At 42.5% G+C, this 14012-nt stretch overlaps 1 protein-coding gene across 2 annotated transcripts in view; it reads left to right on the forward strand.

The window, feature by feature from the left end:
• GTF2H1 (general transcription factor IIH subunit 1) overlaps positions 1–5585 on the forward strand; it is a 34654-nt gene extending 29069 nt beyond the window's left edge. For both annotated transcript variants that reach the window (XM_036325609.1, XM_036325607.1), the window contains 2 exons: positions 1337–1429; positions 4378–5585. In XM_036325609.1, the coding sequence (XP_036181502.1) occupies positions 1337–1429; positions 4378–4464 (180 nt within the window). In that variant the 3' untranslated portion in view covers positions 4465–5585. The remainder of the gene's footprint in view (positions 1–1336; positions 1430–4377) is intronic.
• The last annotated feature ends 8427 nt before the right edge of the window (positions 5586–14012 follow it).

Consider the following 14012-nt stretch of genomic DNA (forward strand, 5'->3'; position numbering starts at 1 on the left):
TCTGAGCCCGACCAGGGGCTGCACCTAGGGATTGGTCCTGCCCTCTGCCACCCGGGAGCAGGCCTAAGCCAGCAGGTCGTTATCTCCCGAGGGGTCCCAGACTGCGAGAGGGCACAGGCCGGGCTGAGGGACCCCCTCTCCCCCTCTAGTGCACAAATTTTTGTGCACCGGGCTTCTAGTCTTTAAAGATAACAGTCAAAGAGCATTTTCATCTAAAATCTGCAAAAGAACAAAAAACTTAAACTGATCATTTCTTTTTAAATGACTTGACCCAGACCTAGCCAGTTTTGCTCAGTGGATAGAGCATCGGCCTGTGGACCGAAGGGTCCCAGGTTCAATTCCAGTCAAGGGCATGAACCTTAATTGCAGGCTCCTCCCCGGCCCGGGACCTGGTTGGAACTCATGTAGGAGGCAACCAGTCGATGATTCTCTTTCATCATTGATGTTTCTATACATCTGTTTTAAATGATGACTTAAGTGAGTATTTAATGACTGAAAGATGTTCATATTAAACCTAGTGAAATTTTAAAATAGTATGCACTGTGTATTTTCTGCATATATACATTTATACACATGCACAAAAAATGTCAAGAAGGAATAGCTAAGATTTGGAAACAACCTAAGTGCCCATCAGCAGATGAGTGAATTAAAACACTGTGGTACATCTACACAATGGAATACTATGCCGCTATAAAAAGAAGGAACTTTTATCATTTGCAGCAGCATGGATGGAACTGGAGAGCATTAAGTGAAATAAGCCAGTCAGAGAAAGATAAATATCACATGATCTCACTCATATGTGGGATATAAGGATCAACATAATTTGATGAAGAAAAATAGATCCAGAGACAAATGGTAGGGGATGTGTTGGGGTTAGAGAGCAACCAAAGGACTTGTATGCATGCATATTAGCGTAACCAATGGACACAGATACTGGGTCAGTGGGGGCTTGCCCGGGATGGGAATGGCTGAGGGGGTCAATCGGGGGAAAAGGAGACATATGTAAAACTTTAGACAATAATAAAATAAAATTTTAAAAAATGTTGGGAAGGATATGAGTTATGGACCAAAGTATTAATGATCTATGAATGGTGGAATATAATAAGTATGTTTTTATTTTCTACCTTTGGCATTTTTTAAGTTTTTTCTACAGCAACCATTATTTGGGGATAGATTTCTTTTACTTTTAAATTTTTAATTATCTTGCTTCTCTGCCTGGTGGAGCCAATTAATCTTTAAAAAAATAATAATAAAGTAACCTTCCTTTGTGCATTTTTATCTTGATCTCTATAAGTGCTTTGAGATTGTAATTCATTATTTCTTTCACCTTTTGTAGGTAGTGAAAATGAAAAGTAATTTGGAAAGATTCCAGGTTACAAAGCTCTGCCCATTCCAAGAAAAAATTCGAAGACAGTATTTAAGCACAAACGTAAGGCAACAATCTGATTTTGGCCTGATTTTCTTTTTCTATGTAGTAAAATGAGACTAACTTTGTTTTCATGTAAATGAGTAGAATACATTGTTTTTCTCTAACTCAGAATACTGTTTTTTAACTCTAAAATAATAAATATATGTGTGTCCACCAATCACAGTAAGAAATAGAACATTTCCACCCTGACCGGTTTGGCTCAGTGGATGGAGCGTCAACCTGCGGACTGAAGGGTCCCGGGTTCTATTCCGGCCAGGGGCATGTACCTTGGTTGCGGGCACATCCCCAGTGGGGGGTGTGCAGGAGGCAGCTGATTGAAGTTTTTCTCTCATCGATGTTTCTAACTCTCTATCCCTCTCCCTTCCTCTCTGTAAAAAATCAATAAAATATATTTTTAAAAAAAATAGAACATTTCCATACCCATAGGTATTCCCTGAGGGTCCCTGCCAGTTACCTACCCCTCACTCATACCCCTCACTCATAATCAAGGCCATGATTAATGAGGCATTTCTAATAATCATCTCCATGCTTTTCTTTATAGATTTACAACCTATGTATGTGTTCCTAAAAAATTTATTTTTGCTCTGGCCAGTTTGGCTCAATGGATAGAATGTCGGCCCATGAACTGAAGGGTCCCGGGTTCTATTCCAGTCAAGGGCATGTACCTTGGTAGCAGGCTCCATCCCAGGTGCTGGTCCAGGCAGGTGTGGGAGGCAGCCAATGGATGTATCTCTCTCACATCAATGTTTGTCTCTCACTGTCTCTTCCACTCTTTCTGAAAATCACTGGAAAAATATCTTCAGTATAGGATTAACAACAACAAGAAATAGACATCTTGAAAGCCAGAGTAGTAAGCATGAACCTAGCAACGCAATGAAAGGCAGAATTGCCACTGTGATAGTAAATTCAACAGCCCCTGATTGTTTACATCAGGGTGGGGTACTGGATGAGGTACTGAATGAAAAGTGTCACTTTGTGCCCAGGGTTTTTAGCTTTGTTTTGTGTGTGTGTGTGTGTGTGTGTGTGTGTGTGTGTGTGTGTGTGTGTGTGTGTTTCTTAGAGGAAGGGGGGGGGGGAGAGAAAAACACCAATGATGAGAGAGAATCATTGATTGGCTGCCTCCCTCACACCCCCCCACTGGGGATCGAGCCCACAACCCGGGCATGTGCCCTTGACCGGAATCAAACCTGGGACCCTTCAGTCCAAAGGCCAATGCTCTATCCACTGAGCAAAACCGGCCAGGGCTTAGCTTTGTTTTGTTTGTTTTGTTTTGTTTTCAATATATTTTATTGATTTTTTACAGAGAGGAAGGGAGAGGGATAGAGAGTTAGAAACATCGATGAGAGAAAAACTTCAATCAGCTGCCTCCTGCACACCTCCTACTGTGGATGTGCCCCACAACCAAGGTACATGCCCTTGACCGGAATCGAACCTGGGACCTTTCAGTCCACAGGCCAACACTCTATCCACTGAGCCAAACCAGTTAGGGCTTAGCTTTGTTTTTAATGCAAGACTAGAGCAACCACAAAAGATTTTTTGTGTGTGTGTGATGCAAATCCTTTCAGAAATGATAGGAAAAAATAGTATATACACACTTAGGACTCAATATATCCATAAGTAGGATAATCAAAAGGAGTTTTATAATTGAAAGCTGAAAAATCTGCATCAGTAAGATTTTTAGTAAGTCTTTATACCCTAAACATTCTAAGCTGTTTTTCTCAAAATATAACAGTATTAGTTACCAGAAAAGCAGCTTGGAGTATCTTTGTGCAGCAGGGCAAGGATGATTTTTGTATCATTTTTAGTTTCAGACAGAACTAAATAACAACACACACACACACACACACACACACACACACACACTTAATGATAACCGGCGTAAATAGGAGTTTTTTGTTTAACTCTACTTCAGACTGGATCTAAGTCATTGACATGCTTAAAGGATTTAGGACTTCCTGATTTTTACCCCAATACTGCCAGTATTGACTTGGAGACTTTAAAAGACTTTTGCTTCCAACCACATAAAAAATGTCTACCTCCAAGGAAACAGATATTCCAAAGACATTCTACCTCCGGAGTCTTCATTAGCTTAGACCAGTGGTCGGCAAACTGTGGCTCGTGAGCCACATGTGGCTCTTTGGCCCCTTGAGTGTGGCTCTTCCACAAAATACCGACTTCTGCGCATGGGCCACGAAGTTTCAATCACACTGTATGTGCACGCCCACACATGGTATTTTGTGGAAGAGTCATACTCAAGGGGCCAAAGAGCCGCAGTTTGCCGACCACTGGCTTAGACCAATGTGGTCCTATTGACTTCTGGTTATGTCCATGATGAGGGCAAATTTTTTTTCTACTCAAGATACATAGTGCTGACCTCAGCTATGATCTACTACTTGTGTGAAGCATTGAAACCATTTAGATTTTCTGTAATCTACTGGGTTATATTGGAATCCTGAAATGTTGGAGCTGGAAAGGCCCTAAAAAACTTAGAAAAGTGCTTCACAAGATTGGCTATGCAGCAAAATTAACTGCAGGAGCTTTTGAAAATCAAAGATTCCTGGGTCTCATCTCAGACCTGCTACATCAGAATCTTCAAGGGAATGAGACATTTTTCAAATGTTCTGTAAGGTAATGCGAATGCCACTATCCTGGCCTCATTTGACAGAAGAAACTGAGGCCTATCACACAGTTAAGACTTTCAGGTTGTCCTGTAACTGGTTAATGACAGGGCAGACAGAACAGGTGAATTTCCAGCCTCTGCTGTACCCCATCATCTCAAGTTTCTGTACAAAATGTGTCTGATAACATCTTCACAGAGGGCTTGCTCGTTGCCTTATTGGGGAAATGCAAGTGAGCTTTGAAACTGCACTCTGAAGTATATGCCAGATCTGAATCAGAGGCATTGACTTCCCAGCCCAGTTGTTTAAATGTCCTGCTATGTTTTTCAGTTGGTAAGTCACATAGAAGAGATGCTCCAGACAGCCTACAACAAGCTCCACACGTGGCAGTCACGACGTCTGCTGAAGAAAACGTGAGGTGTCTGTGGCTCTTACAGGTTTTGTGAGATTGAGAAACTGTGACCTACAGTGACTCTGGAAACCTGGCCAGACAGACAGGCAGATGATCAACAGAAGTGCAAGAAACGTCTGCACCACGCCAACTCTCAGAGCTGATGCTATTGTACTTGCACATTGTGAACTGAAAGGAAAAGAACTGATTAAACTAAAAGCTGGGGAGGTAAACTAAGGCAGAACCAAAATGAGCTAAGTTGCAAATATATATATATAAATATATTTTTTAAAAAGACACTGTTTACTGCAGTTACTCAGGAACTGCTTTTGATTCATATTAAGCTGCTTTCAGAAATTAAAAAAACAACAACACTTTTTAAAAGGGTGCGTTGATAAAATCCGAGGTTTTTGTTGTTTTCTGTGTAAATTTTTTTTCTAAGTTTATGGCACAGGGTACACCTTAAGTATTTCTCCTCCATCCTCCACTTGGATCCTCAAGTTTTACTGGATTCTAGTTGTACCTTACAACAGTAAGTTAAAGAGAGTCCTTTAAAGCAGGGCAGAGGGAGAGTGTTGCTCAACCATCAGGAAACAGTTGTGCTCAGAAGACATCATTGGTCCTGTGTTTCCTACGGAAATGAGACAATAAATATTGCACTGAATGTTTGTGGTTTAAGTCCCTAAGTGTAAAGAGGGAACAGAATTTGCAGAAAGTTGTGTGGGGTTTTATGCAGAATTTTGTCAGAAGACAATGGTGCTGCATGTTCTTCTTTGAGTGCAAATGTACATTGCTAAGATTTTTTTTAAGATAGCATGTGCTTTGAAAAAAGGAAATTGCATTTTTAAAGTTTAAAAATCTTATGAGTGAGAAATATAAGAGATCTTACTTATTTTCACTTCTTTAGAAAAATAAAAGATGTTTCTCATATCTTCTTTTCTCCAGTATCTGACTGTTACTATCCTTGGCAAATTGATAATCATTGATGAAAAGCCTAAATGCAAAAAAAAGATATGTTCTTGTATCTGGAATCCATGCTGTGCCCTATTTTGTTCCTAATAGGATCAACTGTTTAAGACTTTAGATGTCTTACATTAAAAGTTACAGGAAAAAAGTAAAACTTTTATAGATGCACTTTTAACTGTAACACATCTTGTGGTTTCTCATTATGTTTTATATTTATTTGGGTGCACTGCACAGGGCTATTCATTCTTTTTTAAAGCCATTATGCAAGCTGGTTATCTTTAATATAATGGCTACAGTAGGTCAAACCCTGTTCAGACTGGTAAAAGGAAAGAGACAGCATCACTTTCTGCTTCATTCCTCCTGTTTCTTTCATGTCAGGATAGTAATGGTGTAATCCCTTACACCTTACAGTTTTACAAAGTACTTTAAAAATGTATTATCACCACAACTACTCTAAGCAGTAGCAATGGAGCAGATAGAAAAATGTTTTAAATAGAAGAGTATGGACCCTGGCCGAGTAGCTCGGTTGGTTAGAGCAGTAGTCGGCAAACCGCGGCTCTTTGGCCCCTTGAGTGTGGCTCTTTCACAAAATACCACGTGCGGGCGCGCATGTACAGTGTGATTGAAACTTCATGGCCCATGCGCAGAAGTCGGTTTTCGGCCTGGGCGAGTTTATTTTGAAGAAGTGGCGTTAGAAGAAGTGGGGGGTGTTGGTCGGATGGGAGACGCAGCGCAGGGGAGGCACGCGCGATTCATGCACAAGTTGAGTGAGCCAGTCAGCAGTCTCATTGTGCAGTGGTTAGTGCTAGTCGCTTCCGCAAATCGCGCGGGTGGCAAAAGATAGACAAAACAAGTACACAAGATGAGTGCGGGTGGGAGAGTTGGAAGAGGACGACCTCAGCCAATGTACCTCAATCAGATTGAGGACGTTTTTAGCAAAGGCCAGCTTAAGAGTACCCTAATTAAGTTAATAACAATGTACCTACCTATATAGTTTAAGTTGACAAAATTTGGCTCTCAAAAGAAATTTCAATCATTGTACTGTTGATATTTGGCTCTGTTGACTAATGAGTTTGCCGACCACTGGGTTAGAGCATCGTCCTAATTCACCAAGGTTGTGGGTTTAATCCCCAGTCAGGGCACATGCAAGAAGCAACCAATGAATGCATACATAAATAAGTGGAACAACAAATCTATGTTTCTCTGTCTCTCCCAACTTCCTCCCTCTCCAAAAGTCAATCAATAAAAAGACAAGAAGTAAAAGAGTATGTCTGTTGGGAAAGGCAGATGTAAAGGAAGAAAATGCTCTGTTAAAGATTAAGTGATAAATACAGTGAAGCCAGAAAAAAGAAACTGTTTGGGGGAGCTGAGTAGGCTTCGCTGAAGAGGTACATTATAGTTGAGCCTTTAAGATTGAATAAGGAAAAGAAAGATGACGGTATAAAGGCTTGGAAAGACCCCAGTGTGTTAAAGGAACAGTGTATTTATTAGATTGAAGGGTCAGTGGTGCCAAGAGGCTGGAAAATCAGTTTACGTTAATGGCTTTGTGTATGAAGGTCAGAAATTGAGGCCTTACCCATTAGGCATAAGGGGTCCCCTGGGAGAAAATTTGAGCACATAGGTTTTTTCTGAAGGTCTTCTGTGGTTTTTTGCTAGGGTTTTCTCGGTAAAAAGTCTGGCAGTTAGGGAGGCTAAAGCCTAGAATGCTTTTGCAACAATCCAGACTGGAAACTGGTCTGAATTAGAGTAGAGTTCTGGTAAATAGAAAGAAGGAGACTGAGTAAAGGACAGTCCTAAGGTATGTGACCAAGTCACTCACAGAGAAGGAAGGACTTAAGTGATTTCACCAGAGATAGCTGTCAATTTTATGTCGACTTTGCTTTGAAATATTTGATCCTTCAAGTCCTTTAAAAGTGAACTTTGGCCGCCATTTAGGCCTGCTATGGCCTTACCTTCCCACTGTGGGAAATGATAGCCATTGATGACTGAGGGCTGCTCTAAACCAGCATGTACCAAGCACCTTTGCTGCTGTATCTCACTTCATTCTCACAACAGCCAGTGCATCAGATGGTGCTATAGATTGTAAATGGTGTGGGTATTAATTTATCCAAATGCACACAGTAAGTGGCAGAGCTGGAATTGACCCTAAACTGCTAAGCTTCTGTAGCCACTTAGGGATAAGATGCTTGTGAAGTCGGAAGCTTTGATTCCCAGCCTGTGCTTCTGTTGCCTAGTTGTATTTTTGACTGCCCTGTCAGTCACTCCTGCCTCCAGTTCTCTTCTGTGCTACTTGTGTGGCAAAGCACATTTTGGGGTTAGTCTGCTTAGTAGGTCCCATTAGCCCAGAAGGCTGCAAAATATAATATAATGAAACCATGTCCTGCCTTAGGAAAATGCGTGTCTCCTGGAAAGAAGCATAAAGTCAGTAGTGCTAGTCTGCTTTAGACTTACACTGCAAAATGAGTAGGACACCTTGTGATAACCACAACAGTCTGGAACACCCGCCCCCCCCCCCAAAAAAAAAAAAGCTTAAACATCGTTATCTAGAAAGATAACCTGAAAGTGATTTCCTGTTGGTGCATGTACTGTCAGAAGCCAACAGTGGAGTGGCCCTGAGGTGGAAGGCTGCCCATTTTAAACTTAGAATTGCTGTCTCCAGTGTCAAGACTTGTGGGATTCCTCTGCATTACCTCTGCCCTTTCCCAGTTTAGCTTCTTCAAGACTCAGCTGTTCTCCCAGTTCCTGAGACCAGGATAATCTTAGTTATTTTCAGCTCAAATTGTCCAGAGCTGGAGCATTGCCTGGAGCAGTGATGGTGAACCTATGACACGTGTGTCAGAGGTGACACGTGAACTCATTTTTTTGGTTGATTTTTCTTTGTTAAATGGCATTTAAATATATAAAATAAATATCAAAAATATAAATCTTTCTTACTATGGTTGCAGATATCAAAAAATTTCTATATGTGACACGGCACCAGAGTTAAGTTAGGGTTTTTTAAAATGCTGACAGGCCGAGCTCAATAGGTTCACCATCACTGGCCTAGAGCCTGGTCCCGGAGTGATCAGCCTTACTTTGTAATCCATATTCTTGCCTGGCTGTGTATTAAAGTTACAGAAACGACTTTGGAATTCAAACTTTGTAACCACAGAACCCTGCTTTCATAGTCTTTCACAGAATCAATCACTAATACATAGGACCAACATGGAATTGCACCTGTTGAGGCGGAGCCAAAGACCCAGCTCCTCCCACTCCTCTAACAGAACAGGATAAAACAAATACCCTCTCTGGCCACCTGGCAACCTGCTATGTTTGCTGGGGTGGCTGATAACGAGCAGGCTGAAGCTGAAGTATAAGGTAAATTCTGGCTTAAGTTTGTTTTTTTTTGTTTGTGTTTTTTTTTTTTTTAAATATATTTTATTGATCTTTTACAGAGAGGAAGGGAGAGGGATAGAGAGTTAGAAACATCGATGAAAGAGAAACATCGACCAGCTGCCTCCTGCATATCCCCTACTGGGGATGTGCCCGCAACCAAGATACATGCCCTTGACCGGAATCGAACCCGGGACCCTTCAGTCCGCAGGCCGACGCTCTATCCACTGAGCCAAACCGGTTAGGGCCTTAAGTTTGTTTTTATTTTTTCTTAATTTTAGAGAAACATCAGTTGTCTCACTGTTGTCTCACATGTCCTGACTGGGGATTGAATCCACAACCTGCGTATATGCCCTGACCAGGAATCAAACCCGCCACCTTTTGATGTACTGGATGATGCTCCAACCAACTGGGCCACACAGGCCAGGGCAATTCTGGCTTAAATTTAAAAGTTTACTTACCAGTAGTCATAGAAATAAATAGTAAGATGGTAGACTTAAAGCCGACTTATAGCAATTACATTCAATGTAAACAAACTGAATACTCTAAAAGATTGTCAGATTGGATCAGAAAACATGATTCAACTAAATGCTAGTTATAATCACAGAAATGTCTACACTTACCTCACTGGACTTGCCCTCCCATCATGTGTCAAATTCAGGTTCAATAGGTGTTCCCGTTCAAAGGCCTTTATTGCCCAAATTTATTTCTGGTTCTAGTAGCTAAATGTCTGGTGGACAGAGCAATGAAAAGGGAATGACAAATACGAGATCATTGACCATTAATGTCCATTTAGAAAAATTATAAAAGTAGCCCCAGCCAGGTGGCTCGGTTGATGGCTTGGTTGGTTGGAACATTGTCCTATACACCAAACGGTTGTGGGTTCAATCCTCAGTCGGGGCATGTACGGGAAGCAACCGATAGATGTTTCTCTCACATTTATGTTTTTCTCTCCAAAAATCAATAAACATAACCTCAGGTGAGGATTTTTTAAAATTATAAAAGTATATTTTTTAAAGTTTTAGTAGTACTGAAGTATATAAAATGCAAAATGTTTCTGTACCCTTACCCCCAATTTCACTTTATCAAGGTTTTCTTCCAGACATTTTCTATGCACTTTAAATTATTTTTCTAAACTACAGGATTTTCTGGCAAAGAGACACCTGTGCACACATTGATGCCTTTTAAGATAAACCTTGACAATGGGGCTCATCTCCATTTGTGGCCCTATCCAATTTTTGTGAATTTTGGTCCTAGCCTTTAGTATGCTGTTTCTGGCACTTGGTGATCCATAAGAACAGGCTAGGCCTGGCCTCAATACAACAAGTTCCTGGACTTTTACATGTACAGTCAGTTCCCATCACCCAACAACATTTAGACCAGGGGTCCTCAAACTACGGCCTGCAGGCCACATGCAAATACAAATACTGTATTTGTTCCCATTTTGTTTTTTTACTTCAAAATAAGGTATGCAGTGTGCATAGGAATTTGTTCATAGTTTTTTTTTAAAGTATAGTCTGGCCCTCCAACGGTCTGAGGGACAGTGAACTAGCTCCCTCTTTAAAAAGTTTGAGGACCCCTAATTTAGACCCACAGATACAAAGAGTAGAGAAAAAGTAGCGTTCCAATATGCCTTCCCAAGATGGATTGCAACCTCAACAGTAGTGGAGACGTAGTATAGCAGACCTGTTAGAGCACAGACTAGAACCTAGGCCAGTGATGGCGAACCTTTTGAGCTCGGTGTCTCAGCATTTTGAAAAACCCTAACTTAATTCTGGTGCCGTGTCACATATAGAAATTTTTTGATATTTGCAACCATAGTAAAACAAAGACTTATATTTTTGATATTTATTTTATATATTTAAATGCCATTTAACAAAGAAAAATCAACCAAAAAAATGAGTTCGCGTGTCACCTCTGACACGCTTGTCATAGGTTCGCCATCACTGACGTAGGCTGTTTGGGTTCAAATCCCAGCCTTTAGCAACTTACTGAATCTGTGTCTCCATTTCTTCATCAATAACATGGTTCTTACTTGAAGTCATACTTGACTGATAGGGTTATTGTGAGGAGAACAGATAAAGAATACAAGGCACTTGGTCACCTGTTTCAGACCTGCCCGCGGCACAGCTCCAGCTCAGACAAGAGAGAGCAGGCTGGGAAGCAGGTGGTGTCATGGTCTCTGCTGGCTCGTGGGGGCCAACCCTATTCTTAGATTGGACTCTTGAAAGCTTCCCAGGAAATGTCTTCAGTTCAACATTCCAGATTGTTCCAAAGGGATGGGAAAAGGGACTAACATTTATTGAGCACCTTCCTGGTGTGGAGCTTTACATTTAAGCCTTGCATCAACCATGGAAAAGGAGGAAACTGGTAACCCCTCCCTGACCAGACCAGCCAAGTGTATAACTGACTGTAGTGCTAAATAATAAGGCAGTGGTTCTCAACCTGTGGGTCGCGACCCCTTTGGCGGTCGAATGACCCTTTCACAGGGGTCGCCTAAGACCATCCTGCATATCAGATATTTACGATTCATAGCAGTAGCAACATTACAGTTATGAAGTAGCAACGAAAATAATTTTGTGGTTGGGTCACAACATGAGGAACTGTATTTAAAGGGCCAGAAGGTTAAGAACCACTGTAAGGCATCCCTCTTTTAAAAAAGAAAAGTAGGCATTATGTGCAGGTTCTGGAACAGCCCTCACCTAAGGAAGGGGTCAGGCTAGGCCTGGTGCAAGGCCAAGAGTTCCACAAACAAGTTACAGTCTGAAATAGATGAAACAAACTGTCAGAACAGTGACCACAACTCGCCTCTCTCCTTAGCACATTTCCTGAGATGGGAATATTGAGCAATTCCCCCATACCAAGTCATGTTGGTATTGACCCTATTAGGTGGGCACTATTATTTTTCCTATTTCACAGACGCATAAGGCTTAGAAAGTGACTTGCCCACAAACGTACAGGCAGTAGGAGCAGAGTCAGGGAAGCCAAGTCTGTCTGGCTCCCAAACCTGAGATTCCTACTGAGACCCTCTTTCTGGGTGACTGGTGCAACATAGAGGAATGCAGTGCACTTGGAGCCCTGCTGTCTACTCCTCATCCCTTAGATATGAAGAGCGTCTCTCCAAGTGGTGGGGGCAAAAAGGGGATGTCTATATCCTGAAAAGCCTGGACAGAAAGATGGGGGTCTCGTTAGAGGGGGGTCCCTCTGGGCCTTTTGTTCCCCACCCTCTCTGTCCCCAAGACTTAACAATACATCACAGAAACAGGCTGGCAAGAGCTGCCCAGATGGTCACTTGGCCCCAGGCACATTCCTGCTGCTCAGATCAGTGAGGGAGCAGCCTCCATGCAGATGCCTGTGTAAACCTCATTGATTTTCTGTTTCATTAGGTCAGTGAGGGTTTGCAGCTCCCGCAGAGAGCCCTCTCCAACAAGGTCTAGCAATCTCCTGGAGGAACTCCCCAGTGTCCCTGCTATTAGGGGCCGTAGCTGCTCCTGGTTTCCAGGCCGGGAGCCTGCCCAGATGCTACCTGGATTTCATGAAGCCTGGCTACAGCACATCTGGGTGTGTGATTCTGGGCAAATGCCTTTACCTCCCTAAGACTTAGTTCCTGTTCCTGTAAAATGGGGATAATAATGTTCCCTACTCCACAGGGTAGTTGTGAGGATTAAATTAGATAAGGCAGGAGTGCTGGTACATATTAACTATTCAGTAGACATGCGAGTGATTATTATTGCAATTCGCATAGACCCACGAAGTCTGGTGGCCCAGCACTGATTGGGAAGCACCCTTCAGCAATCACTAATAATTTCTTTTTTTTTTTTAATATATTTTATTGATTTTTTACAGAGAGGAAGGGAGAGAGGTAGAGAGTTAGAAACATCGATGAGAGAGAAACATCGATCAGCTGCCTCCTGCACATCTCCCACCGGGGATGTGCCCGCAACCCAGGCACATGCCCTTGACCGGAATCGAACCTGGGACCTTTCAGTCCGCAGGCCGACGCTCCATCCACCGAGCCAAACCGGTTTCGGCAGCAATCACTAATAATTTCAAAGTGGCTCAAATCTCTGGCTTGCACTCTGACAAAATGAGAGTGGTGATCACAGTGATGTCCACAGCTGTGGTTACCAAAACTCCTTTCCTCTCTAATCCACTTCCATCTGTCCACAGAAGTTAGGGCATCTCTTTCCAAATCTCCCACAGCCTGTGGACCAAAATCCTTCTCCCCACCTACCATCTCACTACCAGGTACCTTTTTTTTTTTTAGAGTGAGAAAGAGAATCATCAATTTGTTGTTCCACTTATTTATGCATTCAGGAATGGAACCTGCAACCTTGGCATATCAGGATCATACTCTAACCAGATTGCTTCTCATCCACCAGGTATTCTTATTGCTGCATCACAAAAGCTCAAATAAACTTGAGCAAAGACCAAACTCTCCATAGAGCAGTGGTTCTCAACCTTCTGGCCCTTTAAATACAGTTCCTCATGTTATGACCCAACCATAAAATTATTTTCGTTGCTATAATGTTGCTACTGTTATGAATCATAATGTAAATATCTGATATGCAGGATGGTCTTAGGCGACCCCTGTGAAAGGGTCGTTTGACCACCAAAGGGGTCGCGACCCACAGGTTGAGAACCTTTGCCATAGAGATTGAGAAAGTCAAACAGGAAAAAATAAATACCCTAGGGGTCAGGGAAGGCTGTGACCCCTCACCTGGTACAATATCTTTACAATCGATTTCAGGCTCCCTCCTGTCCTCTTCCACCAAGCCCAAGTGCTGCTGTTGGAAGCAGAGCTGTGCACAGAGGGCTGAGAAGGGGTGGGAGGAGCCAGGAGCAGTTCTCTTTGCATTCTGATTTGCATTTATACTGGAAACAGAATCTCTCTGAGGAGGCCTTCCCAGTTCTTGAGATTGTGGCAGTGAGGTCAGCTCTATCCCTGTTCCTGGGGTGCCCTGCCAGTCCGCTGCCTCCCTGAGGAGAAGCCACAAGGAGCAGGTCTGTCCACCCTGTCACTCTGGAGTCTCTGCCTCCACATTGATAAACACCCACGCCCTGCATGAGAGCTGTCCAGCTCCTCAGCTGCCCCAGGGGTTATTTAATGGGTGAGGGTGGCAAGGAACTGGGATTATTGCATAATCCATTGCAATCTATCTCCCAAACAACAACCACCCTGTCCACCAGGGAGAGCAAAGTCTAAAGCCAACTAACACACTGGAATTGTCAACTT

This window comes from Myotis myotis, unplaced genomic scaffold (assembly GCF_014108235.1).
Source record: "Myotis myotis isolate mMyoMyo1 unplaced genomic scaffold, mMyoMyo1.p scaffold_m19_p_10, whole genome shotgun sequence".
NCBI classification, from domain to species: domain Eukaryota; kingdom Metazoa; phylum Chordata; class Mammalia; order Chiroptera; family Vespertilionidae; genus Myotis; species Myotis myotis.